General features: G+C 45.5%; 1 protein-coding gene across 2 annotated transcripts in view; it reads left to right on the top strand.

Moving 5' to 3' along the window:
* Positions 1-26445, top strand: part of fbxo41 (F-box protein 41) — a 254843-nt gene extending 228398 nt beyond the window's left edge. The window contains exons 12-13 of one of the 2 annotated variants that reach the window (XM_052044671.1): positions 2244-2359; positions 24826-26445. In XM_052044671.1, coding sequence (XP_051900631.1) covers positions 2244-2359; positions 24826-24888 — 179 coding nt within the window. In that variant the 3' untranslated portion in view covers positions 24889-26445. Of the gene's footprint in view, positions 1-2243; positions 2360-24429; positions 24713-24825 lie in introns of those variants that run through there. The other variant, XM_052044682.1, reaches the window with a different exon arrangement.
* Positions 26446-27717: the final 1272 nt, after the last annotated feature.

Raw genomic sequence — 27717 nt, 5'->3', positions numbered from 1 at the left:
CCTTTCCAAAGCCTCCACATCTTCCCTAGAATGGGGTGACCAGAATTGAATGCAATACTCCAGATGCAGCCTAACTAGAGTTTTTTAAAGCGGCAACATAATTTCCTGGCTCTTGAATTCACTGCCTCGACTCATCTTATGCCTTCTTTAAAAGCCCTATCGACTTGTGCGGCTACTTTCAGAAGGGGATGATCACTTTGGTGGGACTGTATTATAGACTCCCAAATACTAAGCAGGAATTAAAGGAGTAGATGTATAGGGAGATCGCAGATAGCTGTAAGAATAACAGGGTAGCTCTTGGATAGGCACATGAATTTGCAGAGACTGGAAGGATATGGACAATGTGCAGCCGGAAGGGGGTTAGTTTTATTAGGCATCATTAGCCTAATTGGAAGGGCCTGTTCCTTTGCTGTACTGTTCTATGTTCTTGTTTCTGCGTTCTACCCATATAGCCTTGCTGGATGATTCCCCCAAGAACATAAGCACTGTTGTATGTCCTCTCTCATCAAAAGGCAACTGTCCCCCCACCCCCTTACCTCTACCTCTATCACACCTGTAGCATCTGTACCCTGGAACATTGAGCTGCCAGTCCTGCCCTTCTCTCAGCCATGTTTCTGTTATGGCTATAATATCCCAGCACCCTAAGCCATGCCCTGAGCTCATCCTCCTTACCTGTCATTCCTCTTGCATTGAAATAAATGCAGCTTAAACCACCTGTCTTTCCTCTCCCTCTATGTTTCTCCTGTCTGCTAAACTTACTCTCATTGACTGCAGTATTTGCCCCAACTCCTCATCTGTCTCATTGCTGCTCAGGAACCCACTCTGCCCCCCACCCCCGCCACCCCCCTCCCCCACCAATCTAGTTGAAACCTTCCCATCAACCAAAGCACAAGAGAGGATTTAAACTAGATTGGCAGGAGAATGGGATCCAAAGCAAAAGTGAAGCAGACAGAAGGCAGGAACTTGAGACAGAATTCAACAACAGTAAGGTCAGTAAACCAGACAGGCAGCAGGATAGCATGGAGCGAGGAAAGACTGTTGGATTAAATTGTGTGTATTTCACTCGAGGCCTGACAAGTAAGGTGGATGAACTCGGCATAGATAGCTACATTGGACTGGGATATTATAGCATTACAGAAACATGGCTGAGGGAGGCGCAGAACTGGCAGATAAACACTCCAGGGTACAGGTGTTTTAGGCGGGATTGAGGTGGAGGAAAGAGAGGAGGAGGAGTTGCATTTCTGATTAAAGAGAACGTCATGGCAGTAGTCAGAGATGGAATTACCGAGGGATCATCCAGTGAGGCTTTATGGATGGAGGCAAGAAATAAGAAGGGGATGGTCACCTTGTTGGGATTGTACTATAGGCCTCCTGATAGTCAACGGGAATTAGAGGAACAGATATGTAGGGAGATTGCGGAGAGTTGCAAGAATAATAGGGTTGTCATAGTAGGAGATTTTAGCTTTCCTAATATCCTGACACTGTCATAGTGCTAAGGGCTTAAATGGGGTGGAATTCGTTAAGTGTGCTCAGAAAAGTTTCCTTGGGCAATATACAGAAGGCCCTACTAGGGAGAGAGCAAAGCTTGACCTATTCTTGGGAAATAGGGCAGGACCTTGTACAAAACATTGGTGAGGCCACATTTGGAATACTGTGTTCAGTTTTGGTTGCCCTGCTATAGGAAAGATGGCATTAAGCTGGAAAGAGTGCAGAGGAGATTTATGAGGGTGTTGCTGGGACTTGAGGGACAGAGTTGTGGAGTGAGGCTGAGCAGGTTGGCACTTTTTTCATTGGAGCATAAGAGAATCAGGGATGATCTTATAGAGGTGTATAAAATCATGAGGGGCATAGATGGGGTCAATGCGCACAGTCTTTTTCCCAGTGTTGGGGGAATCAAGAACGAAAGGGTATAGGTTTAAGGTGGAGGGAAGAGATTGAATAGGAACCTGACGGGCAACTTTTTCACATAGTATGGAATGAGCTGCCAGAGGAAGTGGTTGAGGCAGGTACATTAACAACATTTAATAGGTACTTGGACAGGTATGGGCCAAACGCAGGCAAATGGGACCAGTTTAGGTGGGAATCTTGGTCAGCATTGGACCAATTGGGGCAAATGGCCTGTTTCCATGATGGTTGGTATAAACGCAGTGGGCTGAAGGGCCTGTTTCTATGCTGTACAACTCTATGGCTCTCTGAATTAGAATCTTGTCTCTCATCATAACTATTATTTTTTTCTTTACAAGGTGTCTGTCGCAGTTTAAAATCTATTGTGGTGCATATTGGGATAACTGATTACTTTGAGGAGCCAGGCAGCCCAGAAGCTCGGAAGTTGTTTGAAGAAATGGTCAGCAAACTTCAGGTAGAGTGTCCTGCAGTATGTAAGAATCAGAATTCCAGAAGGTCCAACCGATTTAAATTTTAGATTTGTTAATATTGCATGACAAATGATTTGATATTATCATAGAATCATAGAACTGTAACAGCAGCTGCTGAGTCCATGCTGACTCCTTGCAGGGGAATCTACTCAGTCCCATTTCCTCACTCTCTCCCCATATCCCTGCAGATTATTTTCTCACATGTGGCTAGTATAGTTCCTCTTTCATAGCTCCAATTTGTACTACCATTACAGGCAGAGAGTTCAAAATGATCACATAATGTTTGCATATAAAAAACATTTTAGAGCACATCCCCGTATCAATTCCCCTTTTAAGTCTCTTTCCGCTAGTCCTTGAACCATCAGCTAATGGGAACAGCTTCTGTCTGTCCACCATACCTAAACCCCTCATGAAGGAGTTTCACCTTGAAGAGCTGGGAGTTGGAGCAAGATTTGGAGTGGGAGCTTTGAAAAGAGGTGTGTCTCTGTACGTGTGCTTGTGAGCTTCACCTTGCAAGAGTCTAAACGAGGCACATTTGCAAATTGTTAAAAGCTGATTGGCTAATTAACAGCAGCAAATAAAAGGAAGGTAGGTCTAAGCAGAGTGGCTATTTTGGGAGCGGTCATTGTGTGAGTGGACCAGGGTTAGAGTGGGGAGCTGAGGTTTTGGCTCAAGAGGATTTGGGGAGAAGACCTGGAGGCTAAGGTAAGTCTCTGGTAAATTTCTTTCGTTCTTTGATTTTTCCTTTAGTGCCAGGCCAGAGTAGTTAGAATGGCACTGGTGTGTTCATCTTGTGAGATGTGGGAGTTCTGGGAGACATCCAGTCTCCCTGATGACTACATCTGCACAAGGTGCATCCAGCTGCAGCTCCTTACAGACTGTATTAGGGAACTGAAGATGCAGCTGGATGACCTTCGGCTCCTACAGGATAATGAGGAGTTCATTGATAAGAGCTACAAGGAGTCAGTCACTCCTAAGCTGCAAGAGGCAGGTAGCTGGGTGACTGTCAGGAGAAGGACGGAGAATAGGCAGGTAGTGCAGAGTACCCCTGTGGCTGTTCCCCTCAATAACAGGGATACTGCTTTGGATACTGTTGGGGGGGAATGACCTACCAGTGGAAAGCCACAGTGACCAGGTCTCTAGCACTAAGCCTGGTTCTGTGGGGCAGAAGGGAAGGGGGGAGAAGAACGGTAGTGATAGGGAATTCGATAGTAAGGGGGGCAGACAGGAGATTCTGTGGACGTGAAAGAGACTCCCGAATGATATGTTGCCTCCCAGGGTCAGGGACGTCTTAGATCGGGTCCACAGCATTCTGAAGGGGGAGGGCGAACAGCCAGAGGTCATGGTACATATTGGTACCAATGATATAGGTAGGAAAAGAGATGAGGTCCTTAAGAGGGAATAAAGGGAGCTAGGTAGGAAGCTGAAAAGCAGGACATCAAGGGGAGTAATCTCTGGATTTCTGCCTGTGCCACGCACCAGCGAGGGTTAGAATAGGTTGACTTGGCAGATGAATGCATGACTGAAGAGTTGGTGCAGGGGGCAGGGTTTCAGATTTGTTGATCAGTGGGATCTCTTCTGGGGAATGTACGACCTGTACAAGAGGGACAGGCTACCCCTGAACTTCAGGGGGAACAATATTCTTGCAGGCAGGTTTGCTAGAACTGTTGGGGATGGTTTGAAGTAGTTCGGCAGGGGGCTGGGAACCCGAGTAACAGGTCAGAGGTTGGTGCATTTAGTATACAAGTAGAGGCAGCATGTAGAAAGATTGTGAGGAAGGATAGGGAGTTGAAAGGGCAAAATTGCAGTCAGTTGGATGGGCTGAGCATGGAAGTATGGTGGCCATTACAGAAACTTGGCTGTCGCAAGGGTAGGAATGGCTGCTGGATATTCCAGGGTTTAGATGTTTCAAAAGGGACAGGGACGGAGGTAAAAGAGGTGGGGGAGCGGCTTTGCTGATCAGGTACAGTGTCAGAGCTGTAGAAAGGGAGGACGCCCTGCAGTGATCATCTACTAATCAAAGATGCCACCCACCTGTGTCATTCTCTCTCTCCTCTCCTCTTCCATCAGGTAGAAGATACAAGAGCCTGAGGGCACGTACCACCAGGCTTAAGGACAGCTTCTGTCCCACTGTGATAAGACTATTGAACGGTTCTCTTATAGAAACATAGAAAACCTACAGCACAATTCAGGACCTTCGGCCCACAAAGCTGTACCAAACATGTCCCTACCCTAGATATTACTAGGCTTACCCATAGACCTCTATTTTTCTCAGCTCCATGTACCTATCCAACAGTCTCTTGAAAGACCCTATCGTATCTGCCTCCACCACCATTGCCAGCAGCCCATTCCACGCACTCACCACTCTCTGAGTAAAAAAAACTTACCCCTGACATCTCCTCTATACTACTCCCCAGCACCTTAAACCTATGTCCTCTTGTGGCCACCATTTCAGCCCTGGGGAAAAGCCTCTGACTATCCACCCGATCAATGCCCCTCATCATCTTATATACCTCTATCAGGTCCCCTCTATCTGCCTCTATCAGGTTATACGATGAGATCTACCTCATGATCTACCTTGTTATGACCTTGCACCTTATTGCATTGCACTGCACTTTCTGTGTAGTTGTGACACTTTACTCTGTACTGTTTTCGTTTTTACCTGTACTACCTCAATGCACTCTCTACCAACTCAATGTAACTGCACTGTGTAATGAATTGACCCGTATGATCAATATGCAAGACAAAATTTTCACTGTACCTCGGTACAAGTGACAATAATAAACCAATACCAATACCGAGTCAGTGTGGGTGGAAGTCAGAAACGGGAAGAGAGCGATCACTCAATTGGGAGTATTTTACAGACCCCCCCGCCCCCAGTAGCAGCAGAGACGCTGAGGAGCAGATTGGGAGGCAGATTTTGTAGAGGTGAAAAAATAACAGGGCTGTTGTCATGGGTGATTTCAACTTCCCTAATATTGATTGGCACCTCCTTAGTGTAAAGGGGATAGATGGGATGGAGTTTGGTCGGTGTGTACAGGAAGGATTCCTGACACAGTATGTGGACAGGCCGACTAGAGGAGAGGCCGTACTAGACCTGGTACCAGGCAATGAGCCTAATCAGGTTTCAGATCTCTCGGTGGGAGAGCATTTTGGAGACAGTGAACATAACACCTTGACCCTTACCGTAGCCTTGGAAAGGGATAGGAGCAGACGATATGGGAAGGTATTTAACTGGGCAAGGGGGAATTATGATGCTATTAGGCAGGAACTTCGGAGCGTAAATTGGGAACAGATGTTCTTGAGGATGTGCACAGCATAAATGTGGAGGTTGTTTAGGGAGTACTTGCATGAGGTTCTGGATAGCTTTGTCCCATTGAGGCAGGGTAAGGATGGTAGAGTGAAGGAACCATGGTTGACACGAGATGTAGAATATATTGTCAAGAGGAAGAAAGAAGCTTACCTAAGGTTTAGAAAGCATGGATCAGACAGGGCTCTGGAGAGTTACATGGTAGCCAGGAAGGAGCTTAAGAATGGATTTAGGAGAGCTAGAAGAGGGCATGAGAAGGCCTTGGCGAGTAGGATCAAAGAAAACCCTAAGGTGTTCTATGTGTATGTGAAGAATAAGGTGATGAGTGAGGGTAGGACCGATCAGGGATAAGAGTCGGAAGAGGTAGGGGAGGTCCTTAATGAATACTTTGCTTCAGTATTCACCACTGAGGGAGACCTTGACGTTTGTGAGGATAGCGTATGACAGGCTGATATGCTGGGGCGTGTCAACGTGATGAAAGAGGATGTGCAGGAACCTTTGAGAAGCATTAGGATAGATAAGTCACCGGGGCTGGACGGGATATATCCAAGGTTATTACATGAAACGAGGGAAGAGATTGCTGCGCCTTTGGCAATCTTCGCGTCCTCACTGACCACAGGAGTAGTGCCAGATGATTGGAGGGTGGCAAATGTTGTTCCTTTTTTCAAGAAAGGGAGTAAAGATAACCCTGGGAATTACAGACCAGTGGGTCTTACTTCAAATTACTGGAAAAGATTCTTAGAGACAGGATTTATGGGCATTTAGAGAAGCATAGGCTGATCAGAGACAGTCAGCATGGCTTTGTGAGGGGCAGTTCATGCTTCACAAGCCTGACTGAATTCTTTGAGGATGTGACAAAGCACATTGATGAAGGTAGAGCAGTGAATGTGGTGTATGTGGATTTTAGTAAGGCATTTGATATGGCTCCCCATGGAAGGCTCATTCAGAAAGTCAGGAGGCATGGGATCCAGGGAAACTTTGCTGTGTGGATTCAGAATTGACTCACCTATAGAAGACAGAGGGTGTTGGTAGATGGAGCGTTTATTGCCTGGAGGTTGGTGATCAGTGATGTTCCACAAGGATGTACTCTGGGACCCCTGCTCTTTGTGATTTTTATAAATGACTTGGATGAGGATGTGGAGGGGTGGGTTAGTAAGTTTGCTGATGACATGAAGGTTGATGGTGTTGTGGATAGTGTAGAAGGTTGCTATAGATTACAAGACATTGATAGGATGCAGACCTAGGCTGAGAAGTGGCAGATGGAGTTCAACCTGGATAAGTGTGGTGATACACTTCAGGAGATCAAATTTGACGGCAGAATACAAGGTTAATGGCAGGACTCTTAGCAGTGTGGAGGAACAGAGAGGTCTTGGGGTCCACATCTGTAGATCTCTCAAGGATGCCGCGCAGGTCAACAGAGTTGTTAAGAAGGCGTATGGTGTGTTGGCTGTTGGCCTTCATTAGTAAGGATATTGAGTTCAAGAGCCACGAGGTAATGTTGCTGCTCTAGCCAGAGCACACTTGGAGTATTGTGTTCAGTTCTGGTCGCCTCATTATAGGAAGGATGTGGAAGCTTTAGAGAGGGTGCAGAGGAGATTTACCAAGATGCTGCCAGGATTGGAGAGCATGACATGAGGATAGGTTGAGTGAGCGAGGGCTTTTCTCTTTCGAGAGAAGGAGGACGAGAGGTGACTTGATAGAGGTGTACAAGATGATCAGAGGCATAGATTGAGTGGACAGTCAGAGTCTTTTTCCCAGGGTGAAAGTGGCTAACATGAAGGGAATAATTTTAAGGTGATTGGAGAAAAGTATAGGGTGTGATGTCAGAGGTAAGTTTTTTACACGGAGAGTGGTAGGTGCGTGGAACGCACTGCTGGCAGAGATTGTGGAGGCAGCTACATTAGGGACGTTTAAGAGACTCTTAGATAGCCACATGAATGATAGAGAAATGGGGAGCTATTTGGGAGGGAAGGGTTCGATAGATCTTAGAGCAGGATAAAATGTCAGCACAGCATTGTGGGCCAAAGGGCCTGTACTGTGCTGTGTTCTTTGTAATACAGGTAGACTGGTTAGATATCAGAAAAGTGGCAAATGGAAGTTAATGCAGATGTTTGAGGCAATGCATCCACATACTCCTCTGTTTGGATATTGCTGTGAGGATGACCTTATCAGGGCGCAGCAGCCAGGTCAGTGGCCGGCTCTGAGGCTCAGCAGCGAAGGGTAAAGTCAGCCAGAGCAATGGTGATAGGAGACTTTATAGTTAGGGAGACAGACAGGAGCTTCTGTGGTCGCAAAAGAGACACCAGGATAGTGTGTTGCCTCCTGCGTGCCAGGGTTGAGGCTGTCTCGGATTGGCTGCAGAACATCTCAATGGGGAAGGTGAGCAGGCAGAGGTTGTGGTGCACATTGGCACCAATAACATAGTAGAAAGGGGGAAGAGGTCCTGTGCAGTGAGTATAGGGAGTTAGGAAAAGCAGGACCTCAAAGGTAGTAATTTCTGGATTACTCCCCATGCCACATGCTAGTCAAGGCAGGAATAGAAAGATTGAACAGATGAGTATGTGGCTGAGAAACTGGTGCAAGGGGCAGAGTTTCAGGTTCTTGGAACATTAGGGCAGGGGCCACCTGTACAAGAGGGACAGATTGCACCTTAACTGGAGGGGAACCAATATTCTGGCTGGGTTCACTAGTGCTATCCTGGAGGTTTTAAAATAGTTTGGCAGGGGGATAGGAACCAGAGCACTGGGTCAGAAAGTGGAGTGATTAAGAGGAAAGTAGATGTCATGACCAGTAAGTCTGTAAAGAAAGGCATGCAGGGACAAGTTAATAGACAAGATTGACAGATGGGTTGAAGTGTGCTTATTGCAATGTTAGGAGTATTAAGAGTTGGAGTAATAAACTTAAGAGCATGGATCAGTACATGGGACTATGATGTTGTGGCCATTACAAAGACTTGGTTGATAGAGGAACAGGACTGGATGCTTCATGTTCCAGGGTTTTGATGTTTTAGAAAAGGTAAGAGTGGGAGTGGGGGGAAGTTACGTTATTAATCAGGGACAATATCACAGCTGCACTCAGACGGGACATAATGGAGGGCTCATCCAATAAGTCTATATGGGTAGAACTCAAAAATAAGAAAGGTGGAATCACTCTGATGGGATAAGACAACAGACCCTCCAATAGCCACCCAGTCACGGAGGAACAGATATGCAGGCAGATTAGGTAGGAGGGTCCATATTGGACCTGGTGTTGGGAAATGAGGTGACTGACCTTTCAGTGGGAGAACATTTCAAGAATTGTGATCACACCTCCTTAAGATAGCTATAAATAAGTATGGACTTTGCAGGAGAGCATTAAATTGGAGAAGGGCAAATTACAAGAGTTTTGGAATTGGTTTATTATTGTCACTTGTACCAAGGAACAACGATAAAACTTGTTTTGCGTACCGTTCGTCCAGATCAATTAATTACACGGTGCATTGAGGTAGTTCAGGGTAAAAACAATAACAGAATACAGAGTAAAGTGTCACAGCTACAGAGTAAGTGCTGTGCAGGTCGACAATAAGGTGCAAGGTCATAATGAGGTAGATTGTGAGGTCAAAAGTCCATCTCATCATATAAGGGAACCGTTTAATAGTCTTATAACAGCGGGATAGAAGCTGTCCTTGAGCCTGATGGTATGTGCCCTCAGGGTCCTGTATCTACTGCCTGACGAGAGAGAATGTCCCAGATGGGTGGGGTCTTTGATTATGCTGACTGCTTCACCAAGGCAGCAAGAGGTATAGACAGAGTCCATGGAGGGGAGGCTAGTTTCCGTGATGTGCTGGGCTGTATCCACAACTCTCTGCAGTTTCTTGCGGTCCTGGGCAGAGCAGTTGCCGTACTAAGCCATGACACATCCAGATAGGATGCTTTCTGTGGTGCATCAATAAAAGTTGGTGCGTGTCAAAGGGGACATGCCAAATTTCTTTAGCCTCCTGAGGAAGTAGAGGTGCTGGTAAGCTTTCTTAGCCGTGGTGTCTACATGGTTGGACCAGGATAGGAAATTGGTGATGTTCACTCCACGGAACTTAAAGCTCTCGACCTCAGCACCATTGATGTAGACCGCCCCTTTTCCTGAAGTCAATGACCAGCTCTTTTTTGCTGACATTGAGGGAAAGTCATTGTCATGACACCATGTCATTAAGCTCTCTATCTCCTTCCTGTACTCCGACTCATCATTATTTGAGATACGGCCCATTACAGCGGTATCATCTGCAAACTTGCAGATGGAGTTAGAGCAGAATCTGGCCATGCAGTCATGAGTATATAGGGAGTAGGGTAGAGAGCTGAGGATGCAGCCTTGTAGGACACCACTGTTGAGAATAATCGTGCTGGCGGTGTTGCTGCCTATCCTCACTGATTGTGGTCTGTTGGTCAGAAAGTCAAGGATCCAGTTGCAGAGGGAGGTGTTGAATCCCAAGTCTCGGAGTCTGATGATGTGCTTGCTTGGAATTATAGAATTGAAGGTGGAGCTACAGTCAGTAAACAATAATAGAATACAGAGTAAAGCGTCACAGCTACAGAATAAGTTCAGTGCAGGTAGACAATAAGGTGCAAGGTCATACCAAGGTAGATTGTGCGGTCAAAGGTCCATCTCATCATATAAGGGAATCATATAACTATGATGTTTTGTGACCATTACAGAGACTTGGTTGAGAAAGGGACGGGAATGGGTGATGGATGCACCAGGGTTTCAAAGTTTTAGGAAGAACAGAGAAGGGGGTAAAAGAGGGGGAGGAGTTGCAATACTAATTAGAGATAATATATCAGTTGCACTCCGGGGAGACGTAATGGAGGGCGTGGATACACAGTCCATATGGGTAGCACTCAAGAATAGGAAAGGTGCAATCACTCTCTTGGGGGTGTACTATAGACTTCCCAATAGTCACTGGGACATTGAGGAGTGGATATGCAAACAGATTAGGAAAATGTGTAAGAATTACAGGGTGTGGACATGGGGAATTTCAACTTCCCTGATATAAATTGGGACCTTTTTAGTGCAAGGGGGTTAGATGGGGCAGAATTTGTTAGGTGTATCCAGGAGGGGTTCCTTAATCAATATGTTGACAGTCCAACAAGGGGAGAGGCTATTTTGGACCTGGTGTTGGGTAATGAGGCTAGCCAGGTGACTCACCTATCAGTGGGTGAGCAATTGGGGAACAGTGACCACAGCTCATGAACTTTCAGGATAGCTATAGATAATAGGTATGGGGCTAGCGGGAGGGTTTTAAATTGGAGCAAGGCTAACTATGAAGGCATAAGGCAGGAACTTGGTAGAGTATACTGGGAAAACCTTTTTGCTGGCAAGTCCACGTCGAGCATGTGGAAAGTGTTTAAAGATCAAATACAGAGTACAGGATAGGCATGTCCTGATTGGAAGGAAGGACGTGAATGAGGAAAATAAGGGAACCTTGGATGTCCAGAGGAGTGATGAAATTAGTTAAGAAGAAAAAGGGGAAGTATGTAGAACTTTGGAAGTTACAATCATACAGAGCACAATTGGACTATAGAGAAGCTAGAAATGAACTCAAAAAAGGAATTAGGAAAGCCAGGAGGGTCCATGAAAAGTCCTTAGCAAGTAGGATTGAGGAGAATCCAAAGGCATTCTATACCTACGTCAGGAATAAGAGGATAACAAGAGAAAGGGTAGGACCACTTAAGAATAAAGAAAAGAATCTATGTTTGGATGCAGAGGATGTGGGTGAGGTTGTGCATGAGTATTTCTCTTCAGTATTTACCCAGGCAAGGGACATGTAGGACACAGAAATTGGTACTGAGGGCGGAAACATGTTAGGACATTTAGAGGTCAAGGAGGAGGTAGTGTTAGATCTCCTAAACAGTATTAAGGTGGATAAGTCCCTAGAGCCCGATGGGGTATACCCCAGGTTACTGAGGGAGGTGAGAAAGGAAATTGCTGGGGCCTTGACCAGTATCTTTGTATCCTCTTTGACCACGGGTGAGGTCCTAGATGACTGGCGAGTGGCTAATGTTGTTCCTCTATTTAAGAAAGGAATGAAGGAAAATCTGGGGAACTATAGACCGGTGAGTCTCATGGATAAATGTGAGGTGTTGCACCTTGGTAGGACTAATGTCAAGAGGCAGTACACTCTTAAGGGCAAGACCCTTAACAATGTTGAAAAGCAGAGAGACCTTGGGGTGCAAGTCCATGACTCATTGAAAGTGGCTACACAGGTAGACAGAGTGGTTCAGAAGGCTTGAGGAATGCTTGCATTTATTAATCAGGGTATTAGACAAACTTGGGCTCTTTTCTCTGGATCGGCAGAGGGGTGATCTGTTGGAAGTGTATAAAATTATGAGGGGCATAGATAGGGTGGACAAGTAATATCTTTTTCCAATTATTAAGAGATCCACTACCAGTGGGCATGCATTTAAGGTGAGAGGGTGTCAGTTCAGAACAGATGTGAGGGGTACTTTTTTTTTACTGAGAGAGTGGTGGATACCTGGAATGCGTTACCTGATAGGGTGGTGGAGGCAAATTCGTTGGGGGCTTTTAAGAGGGGCTTGGATGGGCACATGAATGAGAGAAAAATAAAGGGATACGGGCATTCTGGAGGTGGAAGGGAAGAGCTATGTCGGCACAACATTGTGGGCCGAAGGGCCTGTTCTGTGCTGTCCTGTTCTATGTTCTATATGTTATATAATCAATGACCCCACCCACAAGATCACAAGATCACAAGATAAGGGAGCAGAAGCAGGCCATTCGGCCCATCGAGTCTGCTCCAAGGAAAAGGGAAAAAGAAATGGGGTGGGAAAAAAGAGAGAGAAAAAAAAAACTATTCTAATCCCATTTGCCAGCCTTATCCCCATATCCCTTGATACCCTGACTATTGAGATATCTGTCTATCTCCTCCTTGAACACCCCCACTGATCTGGCCTCCACTGCTGTGCGTGGCAAGGAGTTCCACAATTTCACCACCCTCTGGGTAAAGAAACTTCTCCTCATCTCTGTCTTGAAACTGTACCCTCTAATTCTAAGATTGTGCCCTCTGGTCCTGGACACGCCCACCAAGGGAAACAGCCTAGCCACATCTACTCTATCCTTACCTGTCAACATTTTAAATGTCGCTACGAGGTCCCCTCTCATCCTTCTGTACTCCAGCGAGTACAGTCCAAGAGCCGACAAACGCTCATCATACTTAAGCCCTTTCATTCCTGGAATCATTCTCGTAAATCTCCTCTGAACCCTCTCCAACGTCAGCACATCCTTCCTAAGATGCGGGGCCCAAAACTGCGCACAGTATTCCAAATGAGGCCTCACTAGCGCCCCGTAGAGCCTCATCAACACTTCCTTACTTTTATACACTATACCTCTCGAGATGAATGCCAACATAGCATTCGCTTTCTTAACCACCGATCCAACCTGGTGGTTAACTTTTAAGGTATCTTGTATAAGTACCCCCAAGTCCCTTTGTACTACCGCACTATCAATCTTCTCTCCTCCTAGATAATAATCTACCCGCTTATTTCTACTTCCAAAGTGTACAACTGCACATTTCTCAACATTGAATCTCATCTGCCATTTTCTTGCCCATTCTCCTAAACTGTCTAGGTCCCTCTGCATTCTTTCTATTTCCTCTATGCTCCCTACTCCTCCACTTATCTTGGTGTCATCCGCAAACTTAGCCACACAACCATTTATTCCATCATCCAAATCATTGATGTACCCACCCCAGACCGTCTCTCTTCTCACCCCTCCTGTTGGGCAGAAGATACAAAAGCTTCAACCCTATTGTTGAAGAGGCGTGGTTAAACTGAAAAGAGTACAGAAAATATTGACAAGGATGTTGCCAGGACTAGAGGGCCTGAGTTATAGGGAGAGGTTGACCAGGCCAAGTCTTTATTCCTTGGAACGTAAGAGAATGATGGTGACCTTCTAGAAGTATTTAAAATTAAGAGAGACATAGATAAGGTGGATGGTCAGTCTTTTCCCCAAGGTAGGAGAGTCCAACACTAGGGGGCATTGGCTTAGGGTGAGAGGGGAAAGATTTCATAGGGACCTGAGGGGCAGCTTAGCAGAGGGTGGTGAGTATATGGAATGAGCTACAGGAGTAAGTGGTTGAGGCAGGTACAATAGTATCATTTGTGAAGCATTTGGACAGGTACATGGAGGGGCGGGGCCTGGAGGGATATGGGCTGAATGCAGGAAGTTGGGATCTGGAGGGATATGGGCCAAATGCAGGAAGTTGGGACCAGCTGGGTGGGCAATGTGGTCAGCATGGACTGGTGGGGCCAAAAGGCCTGTATTGTGCTGTATTGCTGTAACTATTGAATGGTCCCCCAGTATGATTAGATGGACTCTTGACCTCTCAATCTACCTCGTTCTGGCCTTGCACCTTATTATCTGCCTGCACTGCACTTTCTCTGTAACTGTAACATTTTATTCTGCATTCTGTTATTGTTTGCCCTTGTACTACCTCAATGCACTGTTGCGATGAAATGATCTGTATGGATGGCACGCAAAACAAAGTTTTTCACTGTACCTCGTTACATGTGACAATAATAAACCAATTTATTTCGGCGGACTTCGGAGCAGTTAAATTTTTTTTCTCTAATCAGGGCAAGACTGCGCAGGCGTGTGACGTAAGAGGTTAGCGCCCGGGCAGTTTAAAAAGCAAACCACCATATCCAGCGGACAGTGTCGGAGGGGGCAGTGGAGTGAGAGGGAGCAGAGTGGTTGGGCTTTGGATCAAGGGGCTTTGGTGTAAAGGGGTGAGGCGAGGTAGGGGATTTGAGGAAAGGAGATAGAATGAGTGCGGTTTTCTGTGCTCGGTGTCAGATGTGGGAGGTCCTGGAGTCTCCCAGCCTCCAGGATGATAACATCTGCACCTGGTGTGTCGAGCTGCAGCTCCTGAGGAACCGAGTTAGGGAATTAGAGATGCATCTCGATGACCTTCGTATGGTCAGAGAGAATGAGGAGGTGATAGAAAGGAGTTATAGGCAGATGGTCACATCGGGGCCACAGGAGTCAGGCAAGTGGGTCACAGTCAGGAGGGGGAAGGGGAAGAGTCAGGTGCTGGAGAGTACCCCTGTGGCTGTACCCCTTGACAATAAGTACTCCTGCTTGAGTACTGTTGGGGGAGACAGCCTACCTGGGGGAAGAAACAGTGGCAGTTCTCAGCCCAACTTTGCATCCTATCTATGTCCCGCTGTAACCTCTTACAGCCACAACACATCCAGCCTTTGTCATCTGCAAACTTACTAACCCATCCCTCCACTTCTGGAACCTCTCCCATCTCCATCAATGATGCAAAGATCATCGTTAGAGGCTCCGGAATCTCCTCCCTTGCCTCCCACAGCAGCCTGGGGTACATCTCATCCGGCCCCGACGACTCATCCAACTTGATGTTTTCCAAAAGTTCCAGCACCTCCTCTTTCCTAATATCTACATGCTCAAGCTTTTCAGCCTGCTGCAAATCCTCACTACAATCCCCCAGATCCTTTTCCGTAGAGAATACTGATGTAAAGTAATCATTACATACCTCTGCTATTTCTTCCGGTCCATACACACTTTCCCACTGCTGCACTTGATAGGCCCTATTCTTTCGCATCTTATCCTCTTGCTTTTCACAGAGTGCCTTGGGGTTTTCCTTCATCCTGCCCGCCAAGGCCTTCTCATGTCCCCTCCTGGCTTTCCTAATTTCCTTCTTAAGCTCATTCCTGTTAGCCTTATACTCCTCCAGATCTCTAACATTACCTAGCTCTCTGTACATTTTTGTAAGCTTTTCTTTTCCTTTTGACTAGATTTATTATAGCCTTTGTACACCATGGTTCCTGTATCCTCTCATGACTTAATGATACTTAATGATAGTGCAGAGGACCCTGGAGACTGTTCCCCTCAATAACAGGTTTTCTGCTTTGGAAGCTGTTAAGGGGGATGACCTGTGGGGATCAAGCAGCAGTAGCCAGGTCTCTGGGACTGGTCCTGCTGCTCAGAAGGGAAGGGAGGAAAAGAGGAGGGCAGTAGTGATAGGGGACTCGATAGTCAGGGAAACAGATAGGAGATTCTGTGGCAGTGAGCATGAATCCCAGATGGTATGTTGCCTCCCAGGTACCAGGGTCTGGGATGTCACTGAGAAAGAATGACAGGGTGAAGGAACCATGGGTGACGAGAGGGGGAGCAACTAGTTAGGAGGAAGAAGGCAGCATACATAAGGTGTAGGCAGCAAGGATCAGAAAGGGCTCAGGAGGAATATAGGGTAGCAAGGAAGGAACTTAATAAGGGGCTGAGGAGAGCAAGAAGGGGACATGAAACCACCTTGGTGAGTTGGGTTAAGGAAAATCCCAAGGCTTTTTTCACGTACGTGAAGAGCAGAAGGGTGACGAGAGTAAAGGTAGGACCGATTAGTGACAAAGGTGGGAGGATGTGCCTGGAAGCTGTGGAAGTGGGTGAGGTTCTCAATGAATACTTCTCTTACTGAAGGAGAGGGGCCTCGATGACGCAGAGGATAGTGTTGGTAAGGTTACTGTTCTAGAGCATGTAGATATCAAGAGAGAGGATGTGTTGGAGCTGTTAGAAAATATTAGGACAGATAAGTCCCCAGGGCCTGACGGGATATTCCCCAGGCTGCTTCGTAATGTGAGGGAGGAGATTGCTGAACCGTTGGCTCAGATCTTTGAGTCCTTGTTGTCCACAGGAATGGTACCGGAGGATTGGAGGGTGGCAAATATTGTCCCCTTATTCAAAAAATGTAGTAGAGATAGTCCAGGGAATTACAGACCAGTGAGCCTTACATGTGTGGTGGGCAAGTTGTTGGAAAGGATTCTTAGAGGTAGGATCTATGAGCATTTGGAGAATCATGGACTGATTAGGGACAGCATGGCTTTGTGAAGGGAAGATCATGTCTCACAAGCCTGATAGGATTCTTTGAGGAGATGACCAGGAAGATTGATGAAGGTAGTGCAGTAGATGTGGTCTACATGGATTTTAGTAAGACGTTTGACAAGGTTCCGCATGGTAGGCTTCTTCAGAAGGTCAGAGGGCATGGGATCTTTGGGCAAGTGGATTCAGAATTGGCTTGCCTGTAGAAAGCAGAGGGTTATGGTGGAGGGGGTGCATTCAGATTGGAGGGCTGTGACTAGTGGTGTCCCACAAAGGTCGGTTCTGGGACCTCTACTTTTCGTGATATTTATTAATGACTTGGATGAGGGGGTAGAAGGATGGGTTAGCAAGTTTGCAGACGATACAAAGGTTGGAGGTGTTGTGGATAGTGTGGAGGACTGGAGGAGATTGCAGAGGGATATTGATAGGATGCAGAGCTGGGCTGAGAAGTGGCAGAAGGAGTTCAATCCAGAGAAGTGTGAGGTGGTACACTTTGTAAGGACAAACTCCAAGGCGGAGTACAAGGTAAATGTCAGGATTCTGGGTAGTGTGGAGGAGCAGAGGGATCTGGGGGTTCATGTCCACAGATCACTGAAAGTTGCCTCACAGGTGGATAGGGTAGTTGAGAAAACTTACGGGATGTTAGCTTTCATAAGTTGGGGGATCACGTTTAAAAGCCGCGAGGTAATGATGCAGCTTTACAAAACTCTGGTTAGACCACACTTAGAGTACTGTGTACAGTTCTAGTTGCCTCTTTATAGGAAGGATGTGGAAGCGTTGGAGAGGGTGCAGAGGAGATTTACCAGGATGCTACCTGGTTTGGAGAGTATGGATTATGAGGAGAGATTAAGGGAGCTAGTGCTTTACTCTTTGGAGAGAATGAGGATGAGAGGAGACATGATAGAGGTGTACAAAATATTAAGAGGAATAGATAGACAGCCAGAGCCTCTTTCCCAGGGCATCAATGCTCAATACAAGAGAGCATGGCTTTAAAGTAATGGGTGGGAAGTTCAAGGGAGATGTCAGAGGGAGGATTTTCCACCCAGAGAGTGGTTGGTGCATGGATTGCACTGTGTGCGGTAGTGGTGGAGGCAGGTTCACTGATCAAGTTCAAGAGATTGTTAGATAAGCATATGGAGGAATTTAAAATAGGGGGATATGTGGGAGGAAGGGGTTAGATAGTCTTAAGCGAGGTCTAAAGGTTGGCACAACATGGTAGGCCAAAGGGCCTGTATTGTGCTGTATTGTTCCATGGTTCTATGGTAATTCTTTACTTCAGTCTTCAATATGGAAAAAGATCTTAGTGATTGTAGTGATGACTTGCAGCAGACTGAAAAGCTTGAGCATGTGGATATTAATAAAGAGGACATACTGGAGCTTTTGGAGAGCATCAAGTTGGATAAGTCGCCGGCACCTGATGAGATGTACCCCAGGCTGCTGTGGGAGGCGAGGGAAGAGATTGTGGAGCCTCTGATGATGATCTTTGCATCATCACTGGAGACAGAAGAGGTTCCAGAGGATTGGCGGGTTGCGGTTGTTGTTCCCTTATTCAAGAAAGGGAGTAGAGATTGCCCAGGAAATTATAGACCAGTGAGTCTTACCTCAGTGGTTGGTAAGCTGATGGAGAGGATCCTGAGAGGCAGGATTTATGAACATTTGGAGAGGTATAATATAATTAGGAATAGTCAGCATGGCTTTGTCAAGGGCAGGTCCTGCCTTACGAGCCTGATTGAATTTTTTGAGGATGTGACTAAGGATGTGATGAAGGGAGAGCAGTAGATGTAGTGTATATGGATTTCAGCAAGGCATTTGATAAGGTTCCACATACATGGCTTATTGAGAAAGTAAGGAGGCATGGGATCCAAGGGGACATTGCTTTGTGGATCCAGAACTGGCTGTCCCACAGAAGGCAAAGAGTGGTTGTTGAAGGGTCGTATTCTGCATGGAGGTCGGTGACCAGTGGTGTACCTCGGGTCTGTGCTGGGACCCTTACTCTTTGTGATTTTTATCAATGATCTGGATGAGGGATTGGTTTGTAAGTTTGCGGATGACACAAAGGTTGGAGGTGTTGTGGATAGTGTGGAGGGCTGTCAGAGGTTACAGCGGAACACAGATAGGATGCAAAACTGGGCTGAGAAGTGGCAGATGGAGTTCAACCCAGATAAGTTTGAAGTGGTTCATTTTGGGAGCTCAAATATGATGGCACAGTATAGTATTAATGGTAGGACTCTAGGCAGTGTGGAGGATCAAGGGATCTTGGGGTCCAAGTCCATAGGACGCTCAAAGCAGCTACACAGGTTGACTCTGTGGTTAAGAAGGCATATGGTGTATTGTCCTTCATCAACTGTGGAATTGAATTTAGGAGCCGTGAGGTAACGCTGCAGCTATATAGGATCCTGGTTAGACCCCACTTGGAATACTGTGCTCAGTTCTGGTTACCTCACTACAGGAAGGATGTGGAAGCCATAGAAAGGGTGCAGAGGAGATTTACAAGGATGTTGCCTGGATTGTGGAGCATGCCTTATGAAAGCAGGTTGAGGGAACTCAGCCTTTTCTCCTTGGAGAGACGGAGGATGAGGGGGGACCTGATAGAGGTATATAAGATGATGAGAGGCATTGATCGGGTAGATAGTCAGAGGCTTTTCCCCAGGGCTGAAATGGTGGCCACAAGAGGACATAGGTTTAAGGTGCTGGGGAGTAGGTATAGGGGAGATGTCAGGGGTAAGTTTTTTACTCAGAGTGGTGAGTGTATGGAATGGGTTACCAGCAATGGTGGTGGAGGCAGATACGATAGGGTCTTTTAAGAGATTTTTTGATAGATACATGGAGCTGAACTGAGGGCTATAGGTCTCTAAGTTAGGGATATGTTTGGCACAGCTTTGTGGGCCGAAGGGCCTAAATTGTGCTGTAGGTTTTCTATGTTTCTAATTTACTATTCAAATCTTTTATATAAATATATTAATATATATTACACACAACAGAGGTTTTAGCACTGATCCTTATGGAACACCAGTGGTCACTGACCTCCAGTGAGATAAACATCCATCTACCACTACCCTCTGTCTTCTATGAACACAGAACAGAACAGTACAGTACAGCACAGCACAGGAAGGGGCCTTTTGGCCCATGATATCTGTGCTGAATACAATGCCAAATTAAATTAAACCTCCTCTGCCTGTACATGATCTATATCCTTCCATTCCCTGCATGTTCATGTGCCTATCTAAAGCCACTTGAACACCACTATCGTATCTACTTCCACTACTGGCAGCCCATTCCAGGCACCAACCACTCTCTGTGTAACAAACTTTCCCCTTCACACATCTCTTTTAAACTTTCCCCCCTCACCTTAAATGAATGTCCTTTATTACTTGACATTTCTACCCTGGGATAAACATTCTGTCTGTCCACCATATCTAAGCCTCTCATAATCTTTTAAACTTCTATCATGTCTTCCATCAGCCTCTTATGCTCCAGAGAAAACAACCTAAGTTTGTTCAACCTCTCACAGCTGATACGCTCTTAACCAGGCAGCATCCTGGTAAACCTCTTCTGCACCCTTTCTAAAGCTGCCACATCCTTCCTGTAATGGGGTGACCAGAATTGCACACAGTACTACAGATGCAGTCTAACCTAAGTTTTATGTAGCGGCAACATCCTGCCTGCGTTTGGCCCATAGCCCTCTAAACCGTTCCTATCCATGTACCTATCTGGATGGCTTGTAAATGTTGCCAGTGTGCCTGCCTCAACCACAATTTCTGGCAGCTCATTCTAAATATGCACCATCCTTTGCGTGAAGAAGCTGTCCCTGATATTCCTTTTAAATCTCTCGCCTCTGATCTTAAACCTCTGCCCTCTTATTTTCAGAATCCAAGACAATTTTGTTTCCAATTTACCAACTCACCATGGATCCCATGTGACTTAATCTTTTGAACCAGCGTACCATGAGGGACATTGTCCGTGCTAAGGTCCCGCATGATAGGCTAGTCTGGAAGGTGAAATCACATGGGATCCAGGGTGAGCTAACCAATTGGAAACAAAACTGGCTTGGTGCAAGGAGACAGAGGGTGGTAGTGGTGGGTTGTTATTCAGAGTGGAGGCCTGTTACCTGAAAAGTGTGCCGTGGGGATCGGTGCTGGGTCCCATGTTGTTTGTCATCTGTATTAACGATATGGATGACAATGTTGTTAACATGGTTAGTAAGTTTGCAGATGACGCCAAAGTTAGTGGTGTAGTGGACAGTGATGAAGGTTATCTAAGATTACAACAGGATCCAGATGAACCAGTAAAGTGGGCCAGGGAAAGGCAGATGGAATTTAACTTGGACAAGTGCAAGGTATTGAATTTTGATCAACTATATCAGGGCAGGACTTTCACAGTAAACGGCAGTGCCCTGGAAAGTGTTGTAGAACAGAGAGGCCTAGGGGTACAGGCACATAGTTCCCTGGAAGTGGTGACGTAGACAGGGTGGCAAAAAAGACATCTGGTCTATTATTGTCACATGCACTGAGGTACAGTGAAAAACTTTGTATTGCATGCCCTCCATACAGATCATTTCGTCACATCAGTACATCAAGGTAGTATGAGGGAAAGTAGTAAAAGAGTATAAGAGAAAAGAAGTCATGCTTCAGCTATATTAGACTTTTGTCAGAACGCACTTGGAATATTGTGTGCCGTTCTGGTTATCCCATTATAGGAAGGATGTGGAGACTGTGGAGAGGGTGCAGAAGAGGTTTACCAGGTTTGCCTGGATTAGAGGGTATGAGCTATAAGGAAAGATTAGACAAACTTGGGTTGTTCTCCCTCGATCATCAGAGGCTGAGGGGAGATGTGATAGCGGTTTTTAAAATTATGAGAGGCATAGATAGGGTAGTCAGTCAGAAGAGAGAATGTCCAGGGTGGGAGGGGTCTTTGAATATATTGGCTGCTTTACCAAGGCAGCGAGAAGGATAGACAGAGTCCATGAAGGGGAGGCTTGTTTCTGTGACATGCCAAGCTGCATCCACAACTCTCTGCAATTTCTTACAGTCGTGGGCAGAGCAGTTGCCATACCAAGCCATGATGCATCTGGATAGGATGCTTTCTATGGTACATTTATAAAAATTAGTACAGGTCAAAGGGGACATGGCAAATTTCTTTAGAAGTAGAGGTGTTGGTGAGCTTTCTTGGCCGTGGCTTCAAGGCCACAGCCACAGTTACAATGAACTGCAAAGAAATCTTGATCAGTTAAGGAGATGGGCTGAGGAATGGCAAATGGATTTCAACTTAGATAAGTGTGAGGTGATGCACGTTGGACATTGTGATGCAGGTAGGACTTATACAGTGAACGGCAGGGCACTGATGAGTGTTGTGTAACAGAGGGACCTGGGAGTATAAGGGCACAGTTTGCTGAAAGTGGCCACGCAAGTAGACAGGGTGGTGAAGAAGGCGTTTAGCATGCTGGCCTTCATCAGTCAGGTCAACGAGTTTAGGAGTAGGGACATTATGTTGCAGTTATAAAAGTCGTTGCTGAGGCTGCACTTGGAGTATTGTGTACAGTCTTGGTCACTCTGTTATAGGAAAGACCCTCTTCTTGCCCACCTGATCTCCCTCTTAAGTGTACCCCTATACTTCCTAAGGTCATCAAGGGATTCCTAATTGCCTAAACCTAGTGTATGCCTCCTTTTTAACTTGCCAGCCTTGCCTTTCACCCTAACATGCTGCCCCTGGACTCTTGATATCACACTTTTAAAAGCCTCCACTTGCCAATTGTCCCTTTACCAGCAAACAGTTTCACCCACTCACAAGATCCCAGCTAAAGCCTCCAAAATTGGCCCTGCCCCAGTTCCAGACCTTAACCTGTGGACCCGTTTTATCTTTCTTCACTGGATCCAAAGTGCTCCCCGACTGACACTTCAGTCACTGGCCCTACCTCGTTCCCTAAGGGGAGGTCCAGTGTTGCACCCTCTTTAGTAGGGCCCTCTATATGTTAGAAACATAGAAAACCTACAGCACAATTCGGGCCCTTTGGCCCACAAAGCTGTGCCGAACATGTCCCTACCCCAGAAATTACTAGGTTTACCGATAGTCCTCTATTTTTCTCATCTCCATGTACCTATCTAACAGTCTCTTGAAAGACCCTATCGTATCAGCCTCCACCACTGTTTCCGGCAGCCCATTCCACGCACTCACCACTCTCAGAGTCAAAAACTTACCCCTGACATCTCCTCTATACCTACTCCCCTCTTGTGGCCACCATTTCAGCCCTGGGGAAAAGCCTCTGACGATCCACCTGATCAATGCCTCTCATCATCTTATATACCTCTCTCAGGTCCCCCCTCATCCTCCGTCGCTCCAAGGAGAAAAAGCCGAGTTCACTCAACCTGCTTTCATAAGGCATGCTCCGCATTCCAGGCAGCAGCCTTGTAAATCTCCTCTGCACCCTTTCTATGGCTTCCACATCCTTCCTATAGTGAGGCGACCAGAACTGAGCACAATACTCCAAGTGGGGTCTGACCAGGGTCCTATATAGCTGCAACAATACCTCTCGGCTCCTAAATTCAATTCCCCGATTGATGAAGGACAATACACCATATGCCTTCTTAACCGCAGAGTCAACCTGTGCAGCTGCTTTAAGCATTGATTAAGGAAACTTGCTTGGACACATTTAACAAATTCCACCCCGTCCAATCCCTTTGCACTATGGGTGGCCCAGTCAATATTAGGGAAGTTAAAATCTCCCATTAATACTACCCTATTATTCTTACGGCTATCTGGAATTTTACTGTTCATCTGCACCTCTAATTCCCGCTGACTACTGGGGTGCCTGTAATACAGTGTCATCAAAGTCAACATCCCCTTCTTGTTTCTAAAGTTCTACCCATATGGCCTCTGAACGATTCCCCAACTCCTCTCTTACCTGTACCTCTGTCATACCTGTAGCATATGTATCCTGGAACATTGAGCTGCCAGTCTTGCCCTTCGCTCAGCCATGTTTCTGCAATAATATCCCAGTCCCAGAGCCAATCCATGCCCTGAATTAATCCATTTTACATAGGAACATAAGAAATAGGAGCAGGAGGAAGCCATCTGGCCCATTGAGCCTGCTCCACCATTCAATAAGATCATGACTGATCTGGCAGTGGACTCAGATCCACCTACCTGCCTTTTCCCCATAACTCTTAATTTCCCTACCATGCAGAAATCTATCTAACTGTGTCTTAAGAATATTTAATGAGGTAGCCTCCACTGCTTCCCTGGGCAGAGATTCATTACTCTGTGGGAAAAGCATTTCCTCCTCATCTCCATCCTAAATGTACTTCCCCGAATCTTGAGGTTATGTCCCCTAGTTCTAGTCTCATTTAATAGTGGAAACAACTTTCTTGCCTCTATCTTATCCATTCCTTTCATAATTTTGTTTCTATAAGATCCGTCTCATTTACCTGTTAAGCCTCTTGCATTGAAGTAAATGCAGTTTTAACCAGTGGTCTTTACTTCCTTTACTGTGCTCCTCGCTATCCTGACTACTAAATTTGCTCTCATTGGTCATAGTATTGGGCAGGTACGGTAGTGTAGCAGTTAGCGTAACACTTTACAGTGCCAGCGAGCCGGGTTCAATTCCAGCCACTGTCTGTAAGGAGTTTGTATGTTCTCCTGTGTCTGTGTGGGTTTCCTCTGGGTGCTGCGGTTTCCTCCAGCATTCCAAAGACGTACAAGTTATGAAGTTGTGGGCATGCTATGTTGGCGCCAGAAGCATGGTGACACTTGCGGGCTGCCTCCAGAACACTCTATGCAAAAAGATGTATTTCACTGTGTTTCAATGTACATGTGACTAATAAAGATATCTTATTTTCTTCCAACTTTTCATTGGCCTCTCTACTCAAGGTTCCACACAGATAGAAAAGGTTTAAAAGGGTAAGGGCCAAATGAACATGGGATGAGCTTGGACAGACATCTTGGTCGGCATAGATGAGTTGGGCTAAAGGGCCTGTTTCTGTGCTGTATATTACGATGTGTTCTTGCATGACCAGCCATAAGTTATGCTATGTTGGCGCTGGAAACGTGGCGACACTTGTGGGCTGCCCCCCAAAAATCACTACGCAAAAGATGTATTTCACTGTGTGTTTCGATGTACATGTGACTAATAAAGATCTTACCTTAAGTTCCATCCTGAAACTTAATCATTTCTGAAAGGTTGCTATGATCACATACCATCATTTGATTCTTGTATTTATTGCTAATGCTTTACCTTGACAGATTGTCCTTTTCTAAATTCATTAGGCTCTGAAGAAAAGGCCTGGATTTTCAAAAATCCTTCACATCAAAGCAGAAAGTGTTTGTTGAAGTTTACAACTGAAACTATCATTCTGGCAGCAAAATTTGATGAAAAGACATTTTTACAAAAAAGGGGCTTTTCTATAATGATTTAAAACAAATGCTTGATCAGAAAGCAAAACTAACTGATTTGTAATCAAGGACCAGTCCTACTTGTATACACCCATATTTCAACCATCACGAGATGTCAACCTGTCATGCAATCAACCATTCATAATCACAAAAAGTGAAACCAGCTGCCTGCAATAAGATCTAATGGAAACATCACTTCAACGCCAATTATTCAAGCAATCCTGCAACATTAAATTAAGTCACCCCTCAGTGCTGGAACCAGGATCGTACCCAAGTGATCTCTCAGCAAGACAACTTTAAATAGAATAACTCAACACCAAGCTGCTGATGTTCCTGTATGTCACTCTGTAATGGAGCCAGCATCAAGCCACATGATTTGAAATTGAGAAAAGGAAAGACTAGGAAGACTCAGGGTACCGTGTATGAGTGTACAACATATTAAATGAAATGAAGCAATGGCTGCAGGGCAAGAGAGAGCAGAAGGAAACGTCTGGTAAAAACCAAAGTCAAGAGTGAGATCGGATAGCAACTCTTCCCATTGTGGTTAATGCCAGGTGAACTTCTGGGTAGGGGAGAGGAAGCCAGTTGTGTGGTCTTGATGGGACAATAGGTTTCTGTAGAAGATTGAACTAGATATCACTTTCATAATTATTAGATTTATATCTATCCCTAAAAATCATCTATAAATTAGAATCTTCAGTATTTCATAAGGAAAAATCAACTCTGTGATCCCTCTGAATAAGGCCATTAATTATGAAAACATTTACACTGAGCTGGTTTCACTGTCACTCTAAACCTCAGTTTCAGTTTGTCTGGGTACGATTTCTTACTGGCTATGAAACGGCAAAAAAATGATAAGCTGCCTTGCTTTCTTTTCCAGCAGATTTTTATAGAGATCTATAACACGGAAGCAGGCCGTGTGCCCACTGGTTCATGCTAACCATCGAGCACCCATTTACAGTAATTCCACTTATGCCTCCCATTCCCCCCACCCCCAGATTCTACCACACGCCTACACACTAGGTGCAATTTACAGCAGCCAATTAACGTATAAACCTGCACATCTGTGGGTGATGGGAGAAAACCAGAACACCTGGAAGAAACAAACCCATGTGCAAACTCCACACAGCATCAGAGGCCAGGATTGAACCTGGGTCGCTGGAACTGAGGCTGCAGCTTTACTAACTGTGCCACTGTGCTAGTTTTGTTATTGATCTGGATCATGGGTTCCTCTCTTCTCATGCAAACCTAAAACAAAATCGTATTTCATTCATAGACATACTAATATACTCTGTATGTTTTGAGTATTTTGCACAAGCATTTTTTTTTGTGAGAGCTAAATTGCATCAAGCAGGAGAATCAGTAGCCTGGTCACCTGAAGTGCTGTCTGTGAGAGAGAGAAACCAGTGACAAGAGGAGTAGAAGTGTTCTGGCACATACAGTGGCATGCGAAAGTTTGGGCACCCCTGGTCAAAATTTCTGTTACTGTGAATAGCTAAGCGAGTAAAAGATGACCTGATTTCCAAAAGACATAAAGTTAAAGATGACACATTTCTTTAATATTTTAAGCAAGATTACTTTTTTATTTCCATCTTTTACAGTTTCAAAATAACAAAAAAGAAAAAGGGCCCGAAGCAAAAGTTTGGGCACCCTGCATGGTCAGTACTTAGTAACATCCCCTTTGGCAAGTATCACAGCTTGTAAATGCTTTCTGTAGCCAGCTAAGAGTCTTTCAATTCTTGTTTGGGGGATTTTCACCCATTCTTCTTTGCAAAAGTCTTCTAGTTCTGTGAGATTCTTGGGCCGTCTTGCATGCACTGCTCTATTGAGGTCTATCCACAGATTTCCGATGATTTTTAGGTCGGGGAACTGTGAGGGCCATGGCAAAACCTTTAGCTTGTGCCTCTTGAGGTAGTCCATTGTGGATTTGAGGTGTGTTTAGGATAGTTATCCTGTTGTAGAAGCCATTCTCTTTTCATCTTCAGCTTTTTTACAGACAGTGTGATGTTTGCTTCCAGAATTTGCTGGTATTTAATTGAATTCATTCTTCCCTCTACCAGTGAAATGTTCCCCATGCCACTGGCTGCAACACAAGCCCAAAGTATGATCAATCCACCCCTGTGCTTAACAGTTGGAGAGGTGTTCTTTTCATGAAATTCTGCACCCTTTTTTCTCCAAACATACCTTTGCTTATTGCGGCCAAAAAGTTCTATTTTAACTTCATCAGTCCACAGGACTTGTTTCCAAAATACATCAGGCTTGTTTAGATGTTCCTTTGCAAACTTCTGATGCTGAATTTTGTGGTGAGGATGCAGGAAAGTTTGGAGAAAAAAGGGTGCAGAATTTCATGAAAAGAACACCCCTCCAACTGTTAAGCACAGGGGTGGATCGATCATACTTTGGGCTTGTGTTGCAGCCAGTGGCACGGGGAACATTTCACTGGTAGAGAGAAGAATGAATTCAATTAAATACCAGCAAATTCTGGAAGCAAACATCACACTGTCTGTTTAAAAAAAAAAGCTGAAGATGAAAAGAGGATGCCTTCTATAACAGGATAACTATCCTAAACAAACCTCAAATCCACAATGGACTACCTCAAGAGGCACAAGCTGAAGGTTTTGCCATGGTCCTCACAGTCCCGCGACCTAAAAATCATCGGAAATCTGTGGATAGACCTCAAAAGAGCAGTGCATGCAAGATGGCCCAAGAATCTCTCAGAACTAGAAGCCTTTTGCAAGGAAGAATGGGCGAAAATCCCCCAAACAA

The sequence above is a fragment of the Pristis pectinata genome, chromosome 2 (genome assembly GCF_009764475.1).
Source record: "Pristis pectinata isolate sPriPec2 chromosome 2, sPriPec2.1.pri, whole genome shotgun sequence".
Taxonomy (NCBI): domain Eukaryota; kingdom Metazoa; phylum Chordata; class Chondrichthyes; order Rhinopristiformes; family Pristidae; genus Pristis; species Pristis pectinata.
This window is presented reverse-complemented; position numbering and strand designations above follow the sequence as displayed.